General features: G+C 42.4%; 1 protein-coding gene across 19 annotated transcripts in view; it reads left to right on the top strand.

Moving 5' to 3' along the window:
- DYNC1I1 (dynein cytoplasmic 1 intermediate chain 1) overlaps positions 1 to 20263 on the top strand; it is a 179681-nt gene extending 159418 nt beyond the window's left edge. For all 19 annotated transcript variants that reach the window (XM_072327812.1, XM_072327809.1, XM_072327807.1 and 16 more), the window contains 2 exons: positions 399 to 524; positions 19347 to 20263. In XM_072327812.1, coding sequence (XP_072183913.1) covers positions 399 to 524; positions 19347 to 19457 — 237 coding nt within the window. In that variant the 3' untranslated portion in view covers positions 19458 to 20263. The remainder of the gene's footprint in view (positions 1 to 398; positions 525 to 19346) is intronic.
- Positions 20264 to 21021: the final 758 nt, after the last annotated feature.

The raw sequence follows: 21021 nt of genomic DNA, 5'->3' as shown, positions 1-21021 counted from the left end.
TGTGGCAGTCAGGGTATTCGGGCCGTGCTGGAGTCAGAATGGGGCTGAAGCCAAGTCCTGCCCTCCGCTGATTCTTGACCATCAGACAGTGAATTCAGAGAAAGAAGCAGATGCGGTTTTGCATGTCTCCTATGTTAAGGGGAAAAAATTGTTTCATTTACTGCCCTATACAGCGGAAAAGTCATCCCTGTGCATTCCAAGCAATTCCTTGCTCTTTTTTTTTTTCCTTTTTAAGCACATGTGATTGAAGAAACAATGAGCTTTTTATTTTTCTTCTTTTGTCCTCCCCCTGACAAGGGACTCGTGACTCACCCAGATAAATGGGATGTTAAAAACTGACCCCTGGGTTTGCAGGCAGAGTGATTTTATTGTCCTTTCTGTTCCTATTGTTTCGACAGGTTCCCACAGCCAGTGTGACAATAGAAGGAGCTTCTGCCCTCAACCGTGTCCGCTGGGCCCAGGCTGGGAAGGAGGTGGCAGTTGGTGATTCAGAAGGCCGCATATGGATCTATGATGTCGGAGAGGTATTAATTTTATTGTTTCTCATGCTCGGCTTCTGCAGTGCGCCACATCCAAGGCTGAGGAAACATCATGTGTTGTTAGGGATGTAGGCTGTCCCCAAGGAATATGCTACCTGACTCTCAGCGCAGTCCCTTTCACTTCTGGGTTGCCAACAGTGTGCTAGTTGTAAAACAACCTTCCTACCTTCACCAGTGGAACCGTCAAGAAGGAAGTCTTTTTGGTGGGGTTTTTTGGGGGGTTTGTGTTTTGTTTTTTATCTTCAGTATTTTTAATGTATATATATTTTAATGTACAGTTAGAAAAAGATGGAAATGAACACAAAGAGGAAAATACAGGTGCAGAAGGAATCTCTGCTGTTCTGAAGTTAGCCCTGTAGGATTTACCTTTTATTTTCCAGCATCTCTTATCTCGTAGCTGTCTTATTGTTGGAGGCTTTTCTCAGCGTGACATGCTCAGATTAAGTCTGTTGTTTTAGCACTGAATAATGCTGGATATGTCTGAATATATGCAAAGGTACTAACAAGGGGAAATGAGAGGTGTCACTGTGGAGGACAATAGCTGCTTGTGTGTGGATGAGTATGTAGGTGCTGAGAAGTAGCAAGATGTGTATTCTGTGTCTAAGGCTGCTCTCAGTTCACCCTACTACATATTATAAAAGCCATCTAAACTGCGGTATGTTTGGCACTGATGGAATCTACCTCTGTTTTGATGAATAAGGTATAAAGTGTTCTGTCAGCATTACAATTCCTCGGAACAGTTAAGGGCAAATCTCTGAGCAATCGGCTTTTATGTAGAGAATTTGTTTTCTGTCATTATCTGTGATAGGATACTGAGATAGCCATCTCTACACAGTAGGGAAACATTATGGAATACATACAGAATTATCTGTAACTCTCATAAAGCGATTTTATGGCCCATAGCAAAATTGCTTGTGCATGACTCATATTTTTGGATTGCATTCGCTTGTGAGGGAGTTGCCTTTCCTCACAAATGTTTGCTGAAACTTCTAGCTGTATTGTTAGCATAATTTTTAAATTGTCTGTGCTTACTGCATTCAGACTTCCACTACAACACTGGCAGGTCAGGCTGTTTTTATTTATTTTTCACTGTGCGTGACTGCTCTGAAAAGGTGGGGGGGGGGTTTCTGTCTTTCAAGTGATACAACGGGCTGTGGAAATGGTTCTGATGATAGAGCTATCTGATCTTGTCTGAGAGTCTAGACGGGCTGCAGAAATATCTTTTTTTGCATATCCTACACCAAACCATTCATTGACTTGTTTATCCCTGCGAACTCACCCAGGAGAAAATAGATCTACTGTTACTGTGCAGAAGAAGTAATATCCAAGTTTTTGGCCTTTTCCTCTGTGTAATCAGAACTCAGCTTGCAAAATGAGTCACAGTGACCAAGCTCAGATCAAAAAGAAAGGCAGTTTTCCATTACTTGAAAAGGAAAAAGAAAATAGCATAAGTGTAGATCAGTGTCAGAGTAATGTGTTCTGCTTCATGGGTCTTGCGTGCTCTGCCCATGTGGAACCCCAGAGACTCCATCTCAGCTCCATATGTACCCACACAGATGGATGGATGTCCATCCACATGGCAGGTCATGGGCCATTGCCACTCCTCCTCCTTTTTATGTAATGAAGTATTCATTAACGTGTTGCGTATTTCATTTGGGCAGTATCAGTGTGCAATAATACCTGCTTCAGGTGCTACCAGCGCTGTTATGTTGCTCGTGACCTTTGCTGGTTTTAAAAAGAAGTGTGCTCAGCTATTCTTCCTCACAGCTCTTGTTGCTATAAAGCCTTAAGCGAGGTGCAGAAATACTTTGCACTTTGAGAGTGTGGAACTGAGGACTCTTACATTGAATAGAAGCCTCTTCACTTTATTTAACCCTCTGTGTGAGTTCATAAAGAGCTCTGATGAGTTATTTCATGGCTAGCTATCCTCAGGCAAGAAGCACAGTGAATTTATATGTCTTGTACTTTTGCAGTGTCTGACAGAAATATGGCAGTCATATAAGCTCCTTTTTTACTTCATTGTGTAGATACCGGCCAGTTTATTCACTCAGGTGTCATCCTCCTTTTTGTGCAAGTTTGATTCAGATACAGCTGTGCTGGTCCAGCAGTTGAGAAGGGGCAGCCATCCTCCCTCTGTCAGCCAGTCATCCCTAGTGTATCCTTTGCTGTCCAGTTTTTGTTCTGGTAATAGTAGTATTTGTCAACCCACATAGTGACGAGAGAGCTAAATCAGCAGAGAAGAGTGGATTTGTTTTGTTTTGTTGAGGTGCTTTGTTCTGTTTACTGACTAATATTAGAGCACATAAAGCATCAGTGATGATGCAAGGGAAGTGATTTGAGCATGTGGCTGGGAGCTGGACTGGCCAGCACCTGGCAGTGCCAAGATCTCACATTTGGCTTGGTTATATCATATAGCCTGATGCTCAACCAGGGCAGCTGACCTTTCAGCTCTAGCATTTGACCTGTGTCCTCCAGCACTGAGTTTTGAAAAGTCCTCATCTGTGGAAGAACTCCTCCCTGCCTGGCATCCAGTTATTTGAAGGTGCGTTTCAATTTAGGAAGGTGAGCGTGGTTACTTGCATTAGAAAATCAGCAGGTCATTTTGCAGAAGACCCCAAATACTCTCAGCAAAACCATTAATGCTCCCCTTCTATGGCACGTTTTTAAAACTTTTCTCATGGCTGATCCAAATACCACATCAGATGAACTGCCAGCTCATAAAACTTGGGCTCTATCAGAAAGATCTGGGTAGATAAGTTGCTGTGTTTTATTATAATACAACCTCTTTGAATTTCACGTTACTATATAAGCACATTTTCTTACCTGCTTGAGCAGAGTTCACTCGAGGTATTCTAATCCAAACAGAAAACATCAGGCTATAGAATCATTAAAGAACAAATTTAAATGATAGGAATTTTTACTTTGGTAAGGTCACCAGAGTTTTAAAAACCTAGAGAACAGTGAAGATTACCGCTATTAACCCATGCGGTGTAAAACTAACATCATATGGCCTAAAGTGAAAATGTGAGACTCAGAGCCTAACTTTGCATTATTTGTGGAGTCAAGGACTTGGAGTTCATGGCTGCTTTGCTTGGATTGTGTAGGATTTGGCCCCTTTTTAACGTGTTACGTGGTTAGAGCCTTCATGACGCAAGAAATGGCAGACATGAAGGCCGTGGCAGAGTCCATGATCGGGGAGTTAAAAATAATGGTGACATTTTCAGTTGGGCTATATATGTTATCTCCTTAGAGTGCGTACTTTTAGTTGTTTGATTTCGGCATCGTGTCTGAAAATAACTGAACACATTTATTTTCACAGTGAGGGGTCTATTTTCTCCTCAGTGCGTGCGCTTTATGCCCATTAGCATTAATGGGAGTTATACGCACACTTCCAGGGGAGAAGAGACTTAAATAGTCCATATAGATGTGCTCTTGTGGATCAGTAACCACTGATTTAAAGACACTGAATTATAAAATCAAAACCGAAACGAACAACAAAAAATATATAATTCTTTCACTGCGATGTGATCTTAAACCTAAATTACAAGAGAGTGTAAGCAGTAACTTTTAATGCACTTTACTCTCTGACTGATCTAAATGTACAAACCTTTGCTGGTCTAGAAGCTGAGATGTTATTATGGTGTTAGTACGTAAAATGTATTCTGGCTTATTTTCTTGGGCAGCAAGTTTTCTGTATGGTAAAAGTTGATTTGAACAGAACATGGGCCACTGACTGTAGATTTATTCACGTGTCTGGATGATTGATAGTTAGAGCTAACTACTGTCTCTTTTGTACATATATTTTCTAGACAGCTTGCTCCCGTTTTGCATGCTTCAGTGATGTTACACAGTTGCCGCTGTCATAAATATTCTCTAACAACCATGTTTGTTGCTTACCTGGCTTACTGAGAATACCATTTGCACCTTTGATTGTGAAAGAAGCGGCTTCTTTTTCACCCTCCATTCTTTCTTATTTTCCCCATTAATCTCTTACAGGTTGCGTTTTGTTTGCATTGTGAATGAATAGATAAAAACTGTAAATCAGTGATTTATTATTTCATTGTAATGGAATATAAAGTAAGTTTTCAGCACGGTACTGGAGAGTTTAAAATTGTAATCAGTAGGAGCTTATTGCTGTACATTATTCTGTTAAATTATTTGCAGGACAAACTTGCATCTGTTCCACGGCATTTCAGGCAGTTCATCCTAGCCGTGCTTTTAAGGGATGATGAGTATGGTGAAACTGGAGAAAAACAAAATAAAGGTCTTTTCCAGGACCATGCAGGAAAGCTGGCTCTGCCAAAGAAAGCAGTTAAGTGGGACTCTTCAGGCAGTTATTACCTTTGTTGTTTCTTACAGTGAAATTGGCAGCATATTGACACTTACCTGACTCCGTTAGGTTTCAGAGTTCATGTCTCCATAAGCCGCACCAGGGCTGTTTGCACACTTCCCTATTTGCTCCATGGCAGATGTTAGTCCCATATCTCATTTTCAGAGGACATGACCAGTAAAGGAGGAGCTGGCAACTGCCTAAAAGACATTGATGTGCCGTAAGGAATACCCTGTTAGTTCCTGTAAAATAATTTGCTTTGATTTTAGCTGCCTTCAGCATCTGTTCTCAGATTCTGAGGGTTCAAGACACAGAGAAATGCGTATCCATGACCTACTCTCACATTACAGAATGGCTATTTAGTCAATTATTTTTCTGGCTTGAGTAGGGAAGGGTTGATACTTTGTACTCCTATCTTCAGATCCCCGCATTTCGCTATAGATTTCATACAGGAAACATACCCAGTGTCTCTTTCATGCAGTTAAATGGCTGTAGCCCGGAGAGAGAAATATGAAACTAGGTTTTCTGTCATGTACTTATCCAGGTAGATTTTCCAGTAGGTTTACTTTTGCCATCCTAAAGCTCTTATAGAGCATGTATCGAGTTAGGAAATGTTTTTACCACAAAAGCAAAGCTGAGACTTGACATAGAATGTTTTATTTTAAAGTCTGTGTTGAGTTACAAGTATTCTTGGAACACGGAGAAGTGGCTCACGTACATATCGTGAAGGCAAATGTGAGCAATAATAAGGGGTTGTGCTTACAACCAAGTACTTTTCAAAAGCATACGGAGATCAAGTAAGATACAATAGTTAAAACAACAAACACAATCCAGGCATAAAGGGTGATTAAATAGATTGTGAGGCAGAGCCTGAATTTCTCCGTTGATATTTTTGCTATAAAGGCTGCAACATTGGCCTCAGAGGATTTTAAAAGCATGTTTTAACAAAGCAGGATCTCTTAAGAGTTGTTGGGAAATAGAGAGAACCGGGGTTTTGATTTGCTTCCCCTCCGCCCCCAGCTTTATAATGTTCAATCTTGAGAGACTTTTAAAACTGGAAGCTCGTAGAGATGGCATAGAAAAAGGCAATGAGAGCGTATTAGAAACTCCAGCTTTTTACTTAAATAGTAACCGAAATATTGAACAGAACCAGCTCTTTGGTCCTCATCAGCTGAATTTAGACTGATATAGCCAGTATTCACAAAGGGATTTTTGAAGTAGGTTAAATAAGAACTGCTTAATGAAAAAAATGCACTAGTTTGAAATCAGTCAATTTAATTACTGTGTTTTATGAAGGCCATTACCCATTGCTGATTACTAGGGTGATAAAATCTTTAAGCTTTGGTAGCCTCCATAGGGGGTGAGCCGATCTAAGTAGAGCAAAGTCCAGTCATTATCACCCTAAATACTTGTGTTTCTCATTACAATATTCATTACTTTAGGTTACTGTGAATGCTTTGAGGTCTTTATGTAAGCACTGGTTTCTTCTCCTGTAGAAAAATGATGTTGTTGTGCTGATGAGTTTAAATCAAACATTTGAATACTTGGACAGTTTTAAAAAAGGCTTGGCTATATCCCAATATATAAATGCATACATTTATGGCTGTGAGTCCCCATATATGTTCATATTGATGACTGTGTGCTTCTTACTGTAGCCTACTACTAGTTTGATAGGAAATAGAGACAGACATCTGTTGTCTTGGTTTTTTTCAGTCTGTTTTGGTACTTAAATGAGCTTCTTCACAGCAGACTGGGATGGGGTTTAACATCCCTACTAACAATCTGTTTTTAGGGAAGTGTTTCTCAAGAGGAAATTTGAGCTATGAAGTAACTAAACTGACCTACCCAACACAAGCAGATGAGGGCTGCAGCTGTTTGTCTCCATGCCAGCCTAGGGCCTGGAGCTTCCCTTTCCCTGCTGCCATTTGCAGGCCACGGTGTGTTGCTGCTCCTCTAAATCATCTTTGTTGTGGCCTCCTGGCTGACAAAGCAGCTTCATGAAACCATTACAACTCAGAGTACTTCAACATTGTTTTCCCTCTGGTTTAAAAATACCTGTATTTTAAAAGACTGTTTGAAACATACCCAGCAGTGAGAGATGTGAGTCTGGACTGCTGGGAAGTGAGACCAGCCTGCAGAAGGAGGCTGAAGAACTTGGTGTAACTACCTGGGGAGGTTTGAGCCTGGTGAAATATGTATGGTTCATGTGTTTCTAAGAGTGATTACTGCCAGAGAGCGAGAACTTGTGAAGCTGAGAGTAAGGCTGTCAATGGAGCACGTAACTGCAAGCCGGCTGTGTCTTAAGCTTATTAAGAATATTGAAACTACCGTGAGGATGAAGTTCCAAATAAGCAGGGACAATGGGAGCAGGCAGCCTCGTAACGCTTTTGTGTGATTTAGCAGTAGATCAAACCTGGCATACAGGGTGATCACTTTGCCTGCCTGGTGTACGCTTGTTCTTAGTAATGACAGGGCTTCTTCTGGTGTGCTGCAAATGAGTGATTGAGTAAATGAGTTGTAAATAAATGAGTTTGAAGTTTCGCCTTCATTTTAGTACTGGAAGATTACTCCTTCATACTAAAGAGAAAGTGCAAGATTTTTAACAAAGATATCATTTGTCTCATTTGTTGATTACACAATAGGGTTATGCAGGTATTAGTGAATACAGGTGGAAAAGGGGTCTGGATAGTTACCCTAAAACTTAAATTGATTCTTCATCTGTAAGATGTTAAGATAACATCTTACTATCTCCTCGGAGGATTTCACAGGGTAAAAAGATAGGAATTTCCAATGTGATACAGATATCTTTTATAAGAATTCTTCCAGCCCTCATCACATGAAGTAAAAAGCTTAAAATCAGCCAACTAACAAAAACCTGGCTCCAGTCCTCTTCATTCATCTGCACGCTACTTTTAAAGCTAACGTATGTTTCCTTTTCCCTTGCAAAGGCCCAGATTCTCCCCCTGCAGAGAGGATCAGAGAGAACAAGCCACATGCGACAGGAGTTAATCATGTAGCTTAATGCACTATTAGAAGGCACTCAGATAATGAAGCGATGAGAGTGGCAGAAGAGAAACTGTAAGAGATCATTCCCTTTGCACAGAAAGCCTGCAGGAATAGGAGGAGGGAGGGCGGTATGTGACAGTCTTCCTACAGGTATTTTCCTGTTGGAAAACAGTGTAGAGGACAAGAGAAAGAAGAAACGGATCCATCTGATCATACAAACCTGTCCACTACACGTTCAGTGCATCCACATTAGTGGTGGCTTCACTAATAGCTCCTCAGTTATTGCTTCTCCTGAAAACCTTTGAATGAGCTCGTAGATAGATATAATCACAAAGGTAAACAGGACCCAGGCTTTTTGAGGCAGATGTCTGTGAGGCAGTGCAGACAGTGAATACTTAAGCTGGTCTGCCTTGTTCTGGACCTGCACCCTGGAAAACTGCTGGGGGGCAGAGCTGAAGAAAATGCATGCCAATAGTTTCATGCAACGTGTATTTTTCAGTATCTGGTTAGTCATTTGTGTAATATTTTCTCTAAGAGTTTTTGATACGAGTCTGGAAAATATTCATAGCTTCAAGTAATGTGGAGTGTGGAAGGGGAAAAGTAACAAATGCAGAATTGAGTTTGAACTCTGCCTGCGTTCAGCAATTTGCAGGTTTAATTGAAATGCATGCGCTATCGCGGTGTTGTTAAACACTTCTGAAACAAGAGCCGTTTGTATAATTAATTTTCTTTATGATTCTTCTGTGGTTTCAACCATTCACATCCAATAGCGGATTTCATTTTGGGAATCCTTAATTATGTCTTTAATGTTGATTTTTTTTTTATGGTTTGCAAAATGGTATGTGTTTAGAACATGAAAAAACTATGTAATTAATGACTTGGAAGGTAATGGTTACGCGAAAATACCAAGTGAGGGAAGCTGTTCCTTACTACATCGTATTCAGCAGTTAAAATTCCATATGCAGTTTTTAATTTCAATGTAAAATATATCTTTGAGTGCTTATGTCTGAAAGGAAGAAAAAACAGTGCCGTTTCATGGGTGAGCTTCTGCAGGTAATAGAATGCATGCAAAACAAAAGGGAAGGCAGCAATCCTCATGGAAACAAACCATAACAAAAAAAAGTGCAGTTCATACACTGGTTCTGGTGGGAGTCCATTGCCTGTGTGGGAGCCAAAAAGCAATGGAAACAAACTAAGTTGAACACACTGTGGTGTTTTCTCCTTGAGGAAGTGGACTTTCATTCATATGGGCTTCCATGAAAACACCTTTGCCCATGGAGCTACAGGCTGAAACTCTCACAGTTTAAGTAAAAATGATCAATATAGTTGTCAGATCTTTTCTTTTTTTCTTTTTCTTTTTATTTTTTTTATTTTTTTTATTTTTATTTTTCTTAAGTGGATATTGGAAAGAACAACAGAGTAAAAACTCCTTACCTTCTAGTTTTGATGCATTTGCCATTTTTACTTTTTGTAATGCAATGGTGAGGACAGATCATAACATCATAGGATAATAGCATTATTAGTACTACTAGTACTGTCTTCTAGGACTAGTTGCTTAAAGCCCCATTCAACTTGTCCTTGAACATCTCCAGAGTGGGAATGTCCACAACCTCTCTGGGCAACCTGTTCCAGTGTCTCACCACCCTCGCAGTAAAGAATGTTTTCCTAATATCTAGTCTAAGTATCTTCCAGTTTAAAGTCATTTCCCCTCATCCTGTCACTCCATGCCCTTATAAAAAGTCCCTCCCCAGCTTTCTTGTAGGCCACGTTCAGGTACTGAAAGGCTGATATAAGGTCCCCCCAGCACCTTCTCCAGACTGAAGAGCCACAGCTCTCTCAGCCTGTCCCCATAGGGGAGGTGCTTCAGCCCTCTGATCAACTTCATGGCCCTCTGCTGGACCTGCTCCAGCAGCTCCATATCCTTGTCTTGAGGGACCCAGAACTGGATGCAGTACTCCAGGTGGGCTCTCACGAGAGCAGTGGAGCAGATTCACCTCCCTCGACCTGCTGCTGGTCATGCTTCTCTTGATGCAACTCCGGATATGGTTGGCCTTCTGAGCTGCAAACTCACATTACCAGCTCATGTTGAGTCTTTCATCAGCCAACACTCCCAAATCCTTCTCTTCAGGGTTGCACTCAAGCCATTCTCCACCAGCTTGTGTTTGTGCTTGAGTTTTTCCCTGACCCAGGTACAGGACCTTGCATTCGGCCTTGTGGAACTCCATATGATTGATATGGGCCCACTTCTCAAGCATGTCTAGGTCCCACTAGATGGCATCCCTTCCCTCTAGTGTGTCAGCTGCACCACTCAGCTCAATCCCACTGTCCTTGTCACCTACAAAGATGTTAAGTAGCACTGGTTCCAGCACCGATCCCTGAGGAACGCCAGTCATTACTGGTCTCCACTTAGAGAGTTGTGGTCAATGGCCCAATGGCCAAGTGTGACCATCCAGCCAGTTCTTTATCCAGCAAATGGTCCACCCATCAAATCTGTCTTTCTCCACTTTGACAACTAGGATGTTGTGCAAGACAGCATCAAATGCTTTGCACAGGTCCAGGTAGATGATATAAGTTGCTCTTCCTTTATCCACTGACACAGTACCCATCATAAAAGGCCACCAAGTTTGTCAGGCATTATTAGGCCTTTGGTGAAGCCATGCTGGTTACCACCAATCATCTCATCTCAATACTAGGATCCTTATGGGAGATGAATGATGGGATGTGCACCTCCCTTCTCTTCTTAACTCTGAATGTCTTTGCTGCACAGGACACCACCTCTTTCATAGAAAAATGGTTAGCTTTTCTGAAGCACAGCAGATGCTCTTTCTTCTCTTGTAGCTCTTGAATTACGCCGAATCTCTCCTGTTTCCAGTGACCTAAAGAGGTTGGTAGTTGCCGTCATTGGAAATATCACAAGGAGATCCATAGGAGAGGGTCACCACAAAATGCCTGGGAAAGGTGCTGAAGTATTACATGGAAATCCTTACAGCTTAAGAATAGTCTATAAACTTACAGCTTAAAGTTTCTTATTTTAAAGCTGTGTGGTGATCCAGGGAAACAAAAGAAGCTGAAATTTCACCTTTGTCATCTCTTTCATGAATCTTGTGGTTACTCAGTGTTTTGTCTTCTGTAGTCAATATCAAATGCAGCATGTTGATACACTAATTGAGGGGAGAAAAATCTGTTTGATTGTTTGGATATCAGTCTTTCTAGTTAGTTTGGGAGAGTCTGAGCCAACTCTGATATTATAGGCTGAAATGCAGCGTTGTCTACAATTAAAGATACTTTCCACTTTCTTGCTTTCTTTTTCATAAGCCCTATCAGGTTCTAATCCTTCAGGCTGAAATTCTCTGCAATTGCTGTTTGCTTCCAGCACGAGTTCCGTGGGTTGGCTTTTTTCATAACCCCTTTTTTTGGAGAAAGATTAAAGAAAGCATCATAAAGCAAAATGAACAACGTGCTTAAATTAAGGGAGGCAACCCTAACTCTTGACATTTCCTATCTTTGAAGCGTTAAGAGCCTGCAGTCATCGTGTTCTGTTAACATGCGTTTGTGTGTCATGTATGTATAATTTACAGGCTACATTTTAGTCTGTTCTCCTGGTAGCCTGGCATCAAGATGTCTGCTAGATATAAAATGGACTGACTTCAGGAAAGAATTAATAGGCATCCAAACACTCGATTTCGTAGGTAGGAACTTTATGCAGTGCATCTTTTCTCATTACATGGAAGTTATTAAAATAACACCATTGCTTGTTTTGTGTTTGAAACACAGTTTACCATTAAATATGTAACAATTTAGCAGCTGCTGTTGTCCTTGGAAGGAAAACTTGGATTTTGCTGAAAATCTGTTTCTGTTAGAAATTAAGCTTTCTTCTTCCTTTTTTTTTTTTTTTTTTTTTTTTTTTTTTTAATTTATATATAAACTAATATTTAGTCTTTTTACTATGGCAGCACTAGTTAAATCAGAGCCTGCTGGTGAGTTGCAAAGAAATAAATCACAACAGACATTAATCTAGATGAGGGCTAAGTAATTAACTCCGTGGAAGCTTGGTGTATACTGTGTCTGTGACACTAGACTGACTGCTGTGCATAGAATAAATGCAGTATTTAGGCTGCCTATGGGATTCCACCCCTTCAATTAAGTAAACAAATATATATAGAGCTACTCTGGAGTGTATCCTTTGTGGTCTAAACGCTGTATCTTATTAAAATCATCTGCATGCAGTATGTGGGGTTTGAGTTCCTGCCAGTGGTTTCATCCATTGTTAACAGTGATGCTCGGCTCTCCCAAGAGTTAAATACAGTGGTACCATAGTTATGTGAAAAGGGTGCTCTTGGTTACTTTGGTGGCCATTTCCTTGCACATTACCTCCCACTTTGTTTCCATCCATGTGTGTGGCATAGGGTGTTGCCTGGAAAAATATAGGCTTTTTCAGGAAAAAAAGAAATCCATATAGGTTGAGAAAAATGTCAGAGGCATTCTGGAATGGATTCCACAGGGCAAGAGCAGGGCCAGAGTAGGTGCGTGCCTGCCGACTTTGTGTGCGCGCCTATCAAGGTACTTCACATTTACGTCTGTGTATCTGTTTTCACCTCAGTGTCAGTGATAGAACATCTGTTGAACTCTGGAAGATTAGATCACTTGCTTCAAGGAGAACTGTTATTCCCACTTCTGGTCGGTAAGCATTATGATCCTCATCCTGCAGGTCCTTATTTTTATCCAAAGAGTTAGACTGATAGTCTGTCCTGCTTTGCAGAAAAGACCGAGCTACAACTATTCCAGTGTTGTATTTTACCATCATACAAACGTGTTTACCTGCAGTGTCATAAATACGTTCAGATGTTGTTAATCCACTGCACAAAGTACTTGTGGCAGATTCCTTTTCAATCCAGTGTGTGATTTTAGAGGGTGGTATGGATGAGATGGGAGGCAAAATTCTGCCTTGGGAAGATGACAAAAATGATATTCTCCTGAAGCTGCATTCATTTCATGATGCAATTAAATGGAAAGAATATAAAGATAGTGATAAACCATGCACAGAGGTAAATTAGTGAGAATTCAAAGATTTCAGTCATTAAAATTAATTTGCTTGCTAGAAAACTTGCTGTTTTTCACAAACTCGGTATTCTCATGTGTTAATTATCTAGCTCTTCAAAGAGTCATTAAAATGCCTTTGTCAAAAAACATAATGGTAACAGGGCATTTTAGAGATGAGAGGAGCATTAATTTTCATGTAGTTTTTGTTCTCCTCCTTTAGCAGAAGATTTTCTTGCTCATGCATCTCTACCAAAGTGGAGACAAGGGAACAGGATTCTCTGTATGGCCAGCCTTTACCTCCAAAGAGCAGAAAGCATGAGTGCAGTGAATGAAGGATGCATGTTAATCAGAGGGTTCCTGATCTGTAGGTGCATGGCGACTAGGTATAAAAGCCCATCACATACCTTAGGTCAGAATAGGTTTCTCTATATGCAAAACCAAGAAATTAACGCGCTGTACTGATATGAAACATTGGAGTGGGTCACAGACTTTTGACTTGGGAGCCTCTATCACCCTTGAAGTGTTGCTTGGACCACCGTGCAGGCTCGTCTGTGAGCGTCTAATTGAAAACAGTGTGCGGCAGCGCAGTTCGGAGGGCCGGCTGCAGACCACATACATTTGGCAGATTGCTCCGAGTTCGTGGTGTAACGGTTCATTTTCAGATTCTCCTTTTACACCTGTGTTCATGAAACGCGTGTGTTAGACGTGATTATAGATCGTTCGGGTTGGAAAAATGCACTCCTCCAAATTAACCCAGGAGTCAGAGACAATGTTGAGAAAGGTCTTCCCGCTGCTATTTTTCCTTTGAGCTATCAGAACTCCAGGTAAAGGTGAAAAAAAACAATGTAATTATTAACCCGGTGCTCTGGATCGCACAATACTTTCACCAGTAATCAGCACTGCAGTTTGTGAACCAGTATCACAATGACAGGTAAATTGACCATGAGGTACAGTCATTAAGAAGAAATACAATAGGTTGAATATGGGCTACTGTGCTCCCTTTGAGAGTTTGGGAAGCTGCCTCCTCCTAAGTGAGGCTGCTGCTCTTGAAATTGCTGTTGCGTTTTCTCCTTCTCGGGAGAGTCCGCAGCCCTCACAGAACAGTGGGACTGGATAAGAGCACGGAGGGGTGAAGGCAGAACGAGTTTGTCCATTCCCATCCCAAAGATGCAGAGGCTCCGGGAAATGCACAGAGCCAGGAATAAAGTGAAATATCCTCAATGCATAATTCATGCGCCGGAAAGTGGTTTTTCGGGGAAACTGAAGCTATACAGAGATTTGGACAAATTGAGCTGAAACACTTTCAGCAATAAAAAAGATGGATCGGAGGGGAGTATGCTGAAAAACTTGAAATATGCTGTAATATCTTATTTCAACTTCCTGGATAGGTCCCTTTAAAAGGCATATTCAGGGGTGGATTTTTTTGTGTGTGTGTTTAGTCTAGAAAAGATATATATATATTTAAGAGACATAAATTAAAAGAGAAAACATTACCATTATAATCATTATTATTTAATGATCTGAAAATGAGAAAAAAATTGTGCTGATTTCATTCTTCAAGCGCTGTATTTTTGTTGTTTTTCTGCTTGCCCCGGGAGCCTTGCACTAGCAAGCACAACTGGCAGTGTCAACAGGTGTCTCTTTTTGAGCACACCTGAGCACAAATAACCCTTCCCTGGGTTCTGCTTTAAGATGTTAAGAGTTGTAATGTTCAGGGCAGTTCCTAAAAGCGTGGTTTCTGTAGAGACATGGGGAAATAAAGCTTGTGTTTGGATGATGTTCGGTGTATGGATTGGAAGCTCTGCACTCTGGGGATATCTCTGCCTTGACAAGAAGGTGGAGGAGGCTGTTCCCGGTGAAACCCCTGTTTGTGATGCTACCTGTGGCTTGCTTGCCTGGGGAGCCTCAGGAAGAGAGAGAACTCCTATAATCTCTTACCGGAATGCATATGTGCCATCTTCTTGGTCAGCACTAGCATCAAGGAGATCATACTTGTGATTCAGGGCTGGAGAACTAGCAGGTAAGTGATATGCTCAGCTGGGGAATGGCCTTAGAAGTTTCATATATGCAAAAGCTCCTGCCCCTCTGCTCCCTGTGAGGAGCTGTAGGCTCTTATGAGGTCCCTCCTCAGCTTATTCTTCTCTGAGATGAACAAACCAAGAGGCCTATGTCTCTCTTCATGTGCCTTGTTTGCCTAGACCCTTCACTATCTTCATAGCCTTCCTTTAGATGAAGTTTTATGTCCTCATTTTGTGGTGCCCAAAACTGTACACGGTTGCTCCTAAGGGCTGTTGCTTCTAAGTCTGCTGTAACTCCATGGCTCTGAAAAGCTGAGGAGAATAAGGTCAACCTTCTTTAGCTGGTCTGTGTGACCCAACCAGATAAATCCCTTCAGCTCAACACATTATCACCAAAATTGAAGAGGTTGAAATTAATACCAGAGCCTTCTGACTTACCAGAATGCAGCCACCGCTGGCTGTTGGGAAGGAGACATGAGAATGGGGAGCTCTCCTTATATACTTATATAAGCCTTATGTCATTGCAGCCCATCATCTCACTTTCTGAGCACTTTGTATTCCATTCTGTCATCAGTGGTTGCCTTCCTATGGTATCTTATCTGTGCATATGGCAGACCCAGGGAAGTACGAGCTGGGAAAGGTTCCTATGGGTATGATGTCCTTTGTCCCTTAGTAAGATAACCTGGTAACACATCACAAGAATAGTTAGGAATCCACTTGGTGTCACTGACTGGAATGGAGCCTGAGCTTGCTGAAATTGCCAGTCCATTGTTCCAGCATTTGACAGCAACTGTGGCTCCTGCATACTGAGTCCTTATGTGCAGTGCAAGGGGCTGAGCTCACTTTGCATGGGGGTCTCAGGCTGCTGGTTGGGAGGTGCTGCCCAGAAGTGCTTCCTTTTCAGCAGTGGTTTTTGTGCTGCACCATTGCATTCCATCAAGAGCATTACTGACAGTTTTTCTCACCAGTATCAAAAATCATAGTAATGGTCCTGAGAGTTTGCATCACATAAATCAGCTTTTGAATATAATCGAGAAGCAGTTTGTGAGCTAAAACATGATGTGTGTGTATGGTGTTTAGTATGTTACAGGTTACTGATCATTTATCAGACAGTTACAGCTGCCCATTTTATAGATACTGAAGTGCTTTTGGAAGATACGTTATGGATTTGAATTGAGGAGAGGGTTCTCACAAGGTTAGTGATTGATAGAAAATGCTGGTTTTTGAGACGTGAAAGAAGAACCTCAGTTGTCCCAGGTTAAGTAGCTTCACCCTATAAAAGAAAGAATCAACATCTTAGCATCTTCATGTTTTCTTGCACTACCTGTAGCCAGCCGAGCACACGTAACTCCACAAGCAGGAGCAGGTTCATGTGGATGCATAAACTTGTAGTCATACTCACAGCCTGAACTCTTTTGATATTTTCAAAGCCGGATAGAAGACTGAACAGCTCCTGACATCTGAACTGACAAAGTTTGGCTTAACTCACCACGTTGCTTTGGTAATACTGGTTTTCCTCATTAGAACTGCTATCTGATGCAACCTAAATGCAGTGCGGTATTTAAGCTAAAGCAGTGTGAGTAATTCTGGTAATTAATTAGCTGCAGGTAGTGCTTACGTTTCCTTGTGAAGGGATCAAAGGAGAACACTTAATAACATTTATTTTCTTGTTCTGCTCCATAGCATGGTGTCAGTTCATTCAAATAACCTTATGACCCAAATGCTAATATAAGTTATTATATTGCCTTATGCTTTGGTGAACATTTCCACTCTGTGTAGCGCTTGTGACTGCTGGAACTCAACACGTGCTGCTTTGGAGTAACTGGAAGTGGACAGAGAAATGGCATGTTAGTAAGAAACCCCTAAACAGCTCCAATCCCTGCCCTTCTCCTATACACTTATTTCCTTCCACCCTCGCCCTGGGACTTGCAGTACAACTACTGCAGCAGGAAGGCTGAAATGGGGAGTTTGGCCCATTTCAGTCGGGCCTTCAGCAGTTATCGGTGTGAGTACTGGGCTGAAGGAACTTTAACTGACAGTGACTGGGAGCATTAATTCATACAAGAATTTGAACTGGAGTTTGTGGATGCTTTCGTTTTTGTTTGTGGTCTTTTGTCTTATAACTTGTGTGGTTCAGCACTAGGGACTTGATAGAAAGAAGAATAAAAGTCTGTTTTCCCTTGGCTTTGCCCTTCATCCCCGAGGGATTTATATTAGAGAGGTTTGTTCTGCTACCAGACTATTAGCAGAACTCTCCCTTTCACTGAAGGCATGATGCAATACGGTGAAATAAAACAAATATCCAAGTAATTAGATAGCACGTGGACACTGAGTGTTTTCATCCGTGTGCTAACGGTCTTCAGTCCTTGTTTTGTCACCTGAGGCCTTAAAAAAGGTCGGAGCCCTCCTAAAGCTGTTAGTCAGCCATACATCGACATTTGCAGGGAGGATGTTCAGTTTTCAGATTGTTGTCGTTCGGGCTTTGATTTATTTGTCTGTGGCTGTGCTGTGGTGTAAAGGGAATTAAATCATCGCAGTGTAATAAATACATTCCTTTTTTTTTTCTTCTTTTGATGTATTGTCATCTTGAGCCACTTAATACAATGCAAAGCCACTGGGGATTTAAAAAGGCAACAAGAAATGAGGCTTTATTAAATTCGCTGAATCCTTTGCCTAATATATTGTTCCACTGTAATTTCACTACTCGACATAACAGAGACTTATTTAATGTTTTCACTTGGTTTGACAAATGGTAGCGCCGTGCACATCATGAGAAATAAAGTCCTTTAGGACACCAGCATTGGTAACGCAGTATTTGATGCACAGATGGTTTTGGCTTCATCTCTAAAGGGAGGACCTTCACATTGTCTCTTAGCTTATTCTGCAGGCGTTTGTGTAGGTGCATGTGTGACCAAACCTTTGCAACAGGTGCCTGTCTGTTGGTGGAGTGACCTTCATTTTGATGTTAACATTTCCTTCTGCTTAGAGTGACCTTCATCTTGATGTTAACATTTCCTTCTGCTTAGAGTGACCTTCATCTTGATGTTTCCTTCTGCTCAATGCTCTTCAAAGAACAGAGCTCTCTTTCAACTGAAGACCACAGCAGATCCGCATCTGTGTGTGTGTGAAAGAGACGGCTGGCTCCCATGGTTTGCTCCTGGAACTCTGGTCTCCATTCCAAATGTCAAAGAGAAAAATGCAGAAGTGGGAGGTGGAGACAAATTGAGGGCTGGTAGCTTTCACACAGATGGTGCTTTTTTGGTCTGCAACCTCAGTAGATGGTAAAACGTGTTATATTTCAATATTTCAATAAGCAAAATAAAACTACAGTACACCAGCCCTTCATATAACAGGGCTGAGTTGTTGGTATATGCTCTGTATCTGGGAAACATTAAAACATATGCTTGGTCATTGCCCAGATAGGCTGCAGAGACACAGTTAGGTGCATAGTAGTTGTAAATCTCAGTGACTTCATTGAGATACAAGGAGGTACTGCCAATACCCACCCGCGCAACCAACTCTGAACTTGCAGCAGTGTACACACAGGGTTAACATTAGGCTTTTATGTAAGTTCTTGCCCAGGCTGGGCTTTCCCAGTTTATGTAAAGCACTTTTGCTCAGCCTCTGGCCATACGGACTGCTGCTGGGAGGGAAGGGGATGAGAACGATTTGCTTGTACTCCAGTACAGACTGTCTCAGTGTGTGTTGTCTTCCAGAAACTGCCGTGTTGGATCCAACTAGAAATGACTGCTCTTTTGTCATCTCACTGCTGGGCTTTATCAGGAAGTTCTGCTGTGGGGGTTACAGGCTCATCTTGGAGCCTAACGTTCAAGAGCTCTTCACTAGGAACATCAGCGCTATTGAATGGAAACAGATCTTACAAGTCAATTTCAAAACAGAGGCCGGCCGGCAGGGCAGCCTTCAGTTGGCTCAACATTCCCCTTGTAGTGCATGTTTCCTAATGATAAATTCCTTAACGTAGTGGAGGGTAACTAAGATAACAGAATGTATTTATTTTCCTATTAAGGGCTTTAATGAACTTCAGGAACATGGTTTCAGTACAGCGCTGTAAAAGCTCTGTTACCTTGTACACACGGTCCTGCAAACAATTACTCTTGGCCATGTGTGTGCTGTGAAACACATGGATGTGTCATAGAGATCGAGCTTGTCATAGTATGGAAGAATCAGAAGGATTAACAGAGGGATTGATTCTGCAGCAATGCTTAAGCAAACAACCTCTCCCCGGAATCCTGCAGGGAGAGAAGCTTTTCCCTCTGCCACCAGATCTGGATGTGAGAACAGTGGCTTTGTGACAGGATGGTACAGCACTGCGGGTCAACATGGGCGGCCATGGGCTGTGGCTGGAGCTGTGCCTCAGCCCGGGGCCATCATCCCTGTCCATTCTCTCCCCAGCTGGCGGTCCCACACAACGACGAATGGACACGTTTCGCTCGGACCCTGGTGGAGATCCGCGCCAACCGGGCGGACAGCGAGGAGGAGGGGGCTGTGGAGCTGGCGGCGTAGAGGAAGAGAAGCGGCCTTACCTGACGAGCCCGTCGTGCTGCGGCCGCCGATGCCAGCGTGCGTGCCAGTATTGCTCAGAGCATTCCATGTTAATCACACGGCTTTACACGGGGCTGAAAATATCCAGAGCATTTTCATACTTTATATTTCTGTCCGAAAAGTAAGAAAGAAAAAGACAAATCAACCCTTTATGGGTTTAGTTGTTGCCTTTTAACTACTTAGTAGCTGTATTTAATAGCTAGGAACCCCTGGTTAAACTTGTGCTCACATTGCCCTTCTGGCGTAGTCCTATTAAATCCATATGAAGCCAGATATGATTATGTGCAGATGTGGTGTGCTTCACTGTATGGGACTGGGCCAAAGGCTTTAGATGTGGTGTTTCACATGGTGACTTACATTATGAATGGATGTACTATACGAAAGTTGCTGCTCCTTATTTATTGCGGTGTGCTGCATGGAACATATTTATTTGAAAGCATTAAAATAAACGATCCTAAAGCATGTGCATAATGAGAGAACTGCATTGTCTGTGTGCTGCTGTAGAGGTTACATTAAAGTCCGCGTAACAATTACAGTACATCAGTTGTGCTTAAGATGTAAGATCTATAAAGGTTGGCTTGAGTGGATGGGGTGCGTTTCCTTTCCTTTTTTTTTCAGACGCCCATTATTTCTAGGCACTTTAACAATATTTCACATACAGTCGGTCACTGATACTTGTCATGCAAGTTAACACTAACAGTCTGACAAAGGGTTGTGGTTCCCCAGTATGACACTAGCGTTGCCAATAAAATGTATCCAGCCTGTTCTGTCGCAGTGTGGTTAATCCTTCCCTGCCAGCAGCGCTCAGCACATTCATTACCGGGCACTGGGAAATGGGGGCTTTGCTGACTTGCAGAGCGCTGCTGCAGCTGCTGTGTGAGTGCACTGAGCTGCAGGGCTGGCCAGCCATGGGTTGTAGAAACTAATCCATGCCAGCTTCTAGGCTTGGCTTCCTCCCCACCCCTACGGTGCACGGTTACCTGCGCACACAGCACAGGAATAGAGAAAACAAGGTCTCCTCCAGCTGTCCTAAGAGTCAGGTCTGGGTAGGAGACAAGGGAACATTCTCCTTTACAAGGAATTCATGGCCGGAACAAGGCAGCAGGGCACAGGCTGCGCTGGCAGCACGCACTGCGGTGACACCTGTGTGTGGCAGAGGGTCTTCAGTGTCCCCTGGGCAGACAGGTGGGCCATCACAGCAGGAAGCACTGGAGTCAGGCAGTAATGATTATGTTCACAGGGAAGCCCACCTCCATGCAGTCATGGGCTGTGATCACGGTCTGCTGTATCGGCTAATGCCACCTGGCACCAGTCACATTCTGAACCGTGGGCTGGGTTTCTCTCTCACGGGAGGGTGGAACATCCCTGTGCCTGCAGATGTGGGACCCGAAGCAGTGCAGAATGGCTGGCCATTACAGTCAGCCATCTGGGGGCACACACACACACACACACACACACACATGCATGTGGATGTCCATCAGAGCCTGTGACAGGCCAAGGGCACTCTGCCCATCACCCTCACACA

Source organism: Excalfactoria chinensis, chromosome 2 (genome assembly GCF_039878825.1).
Source record: "Excalfactoria chinensis isolate bCotChi1 chromosome 2, bCotChi1.hap2, whole genome shotgun sequence".
Lineage (NCBI taxonomy): Eukaryota > Metazoa > Chordata > Aves > Galliformes > Phasianidae > Excalfactoria > Excalfactoria chinensis.
Note: the sequence above shows the minus strand (reverse complement) of the source record. Positions and strands in the feature narration are given on the sequence as shown.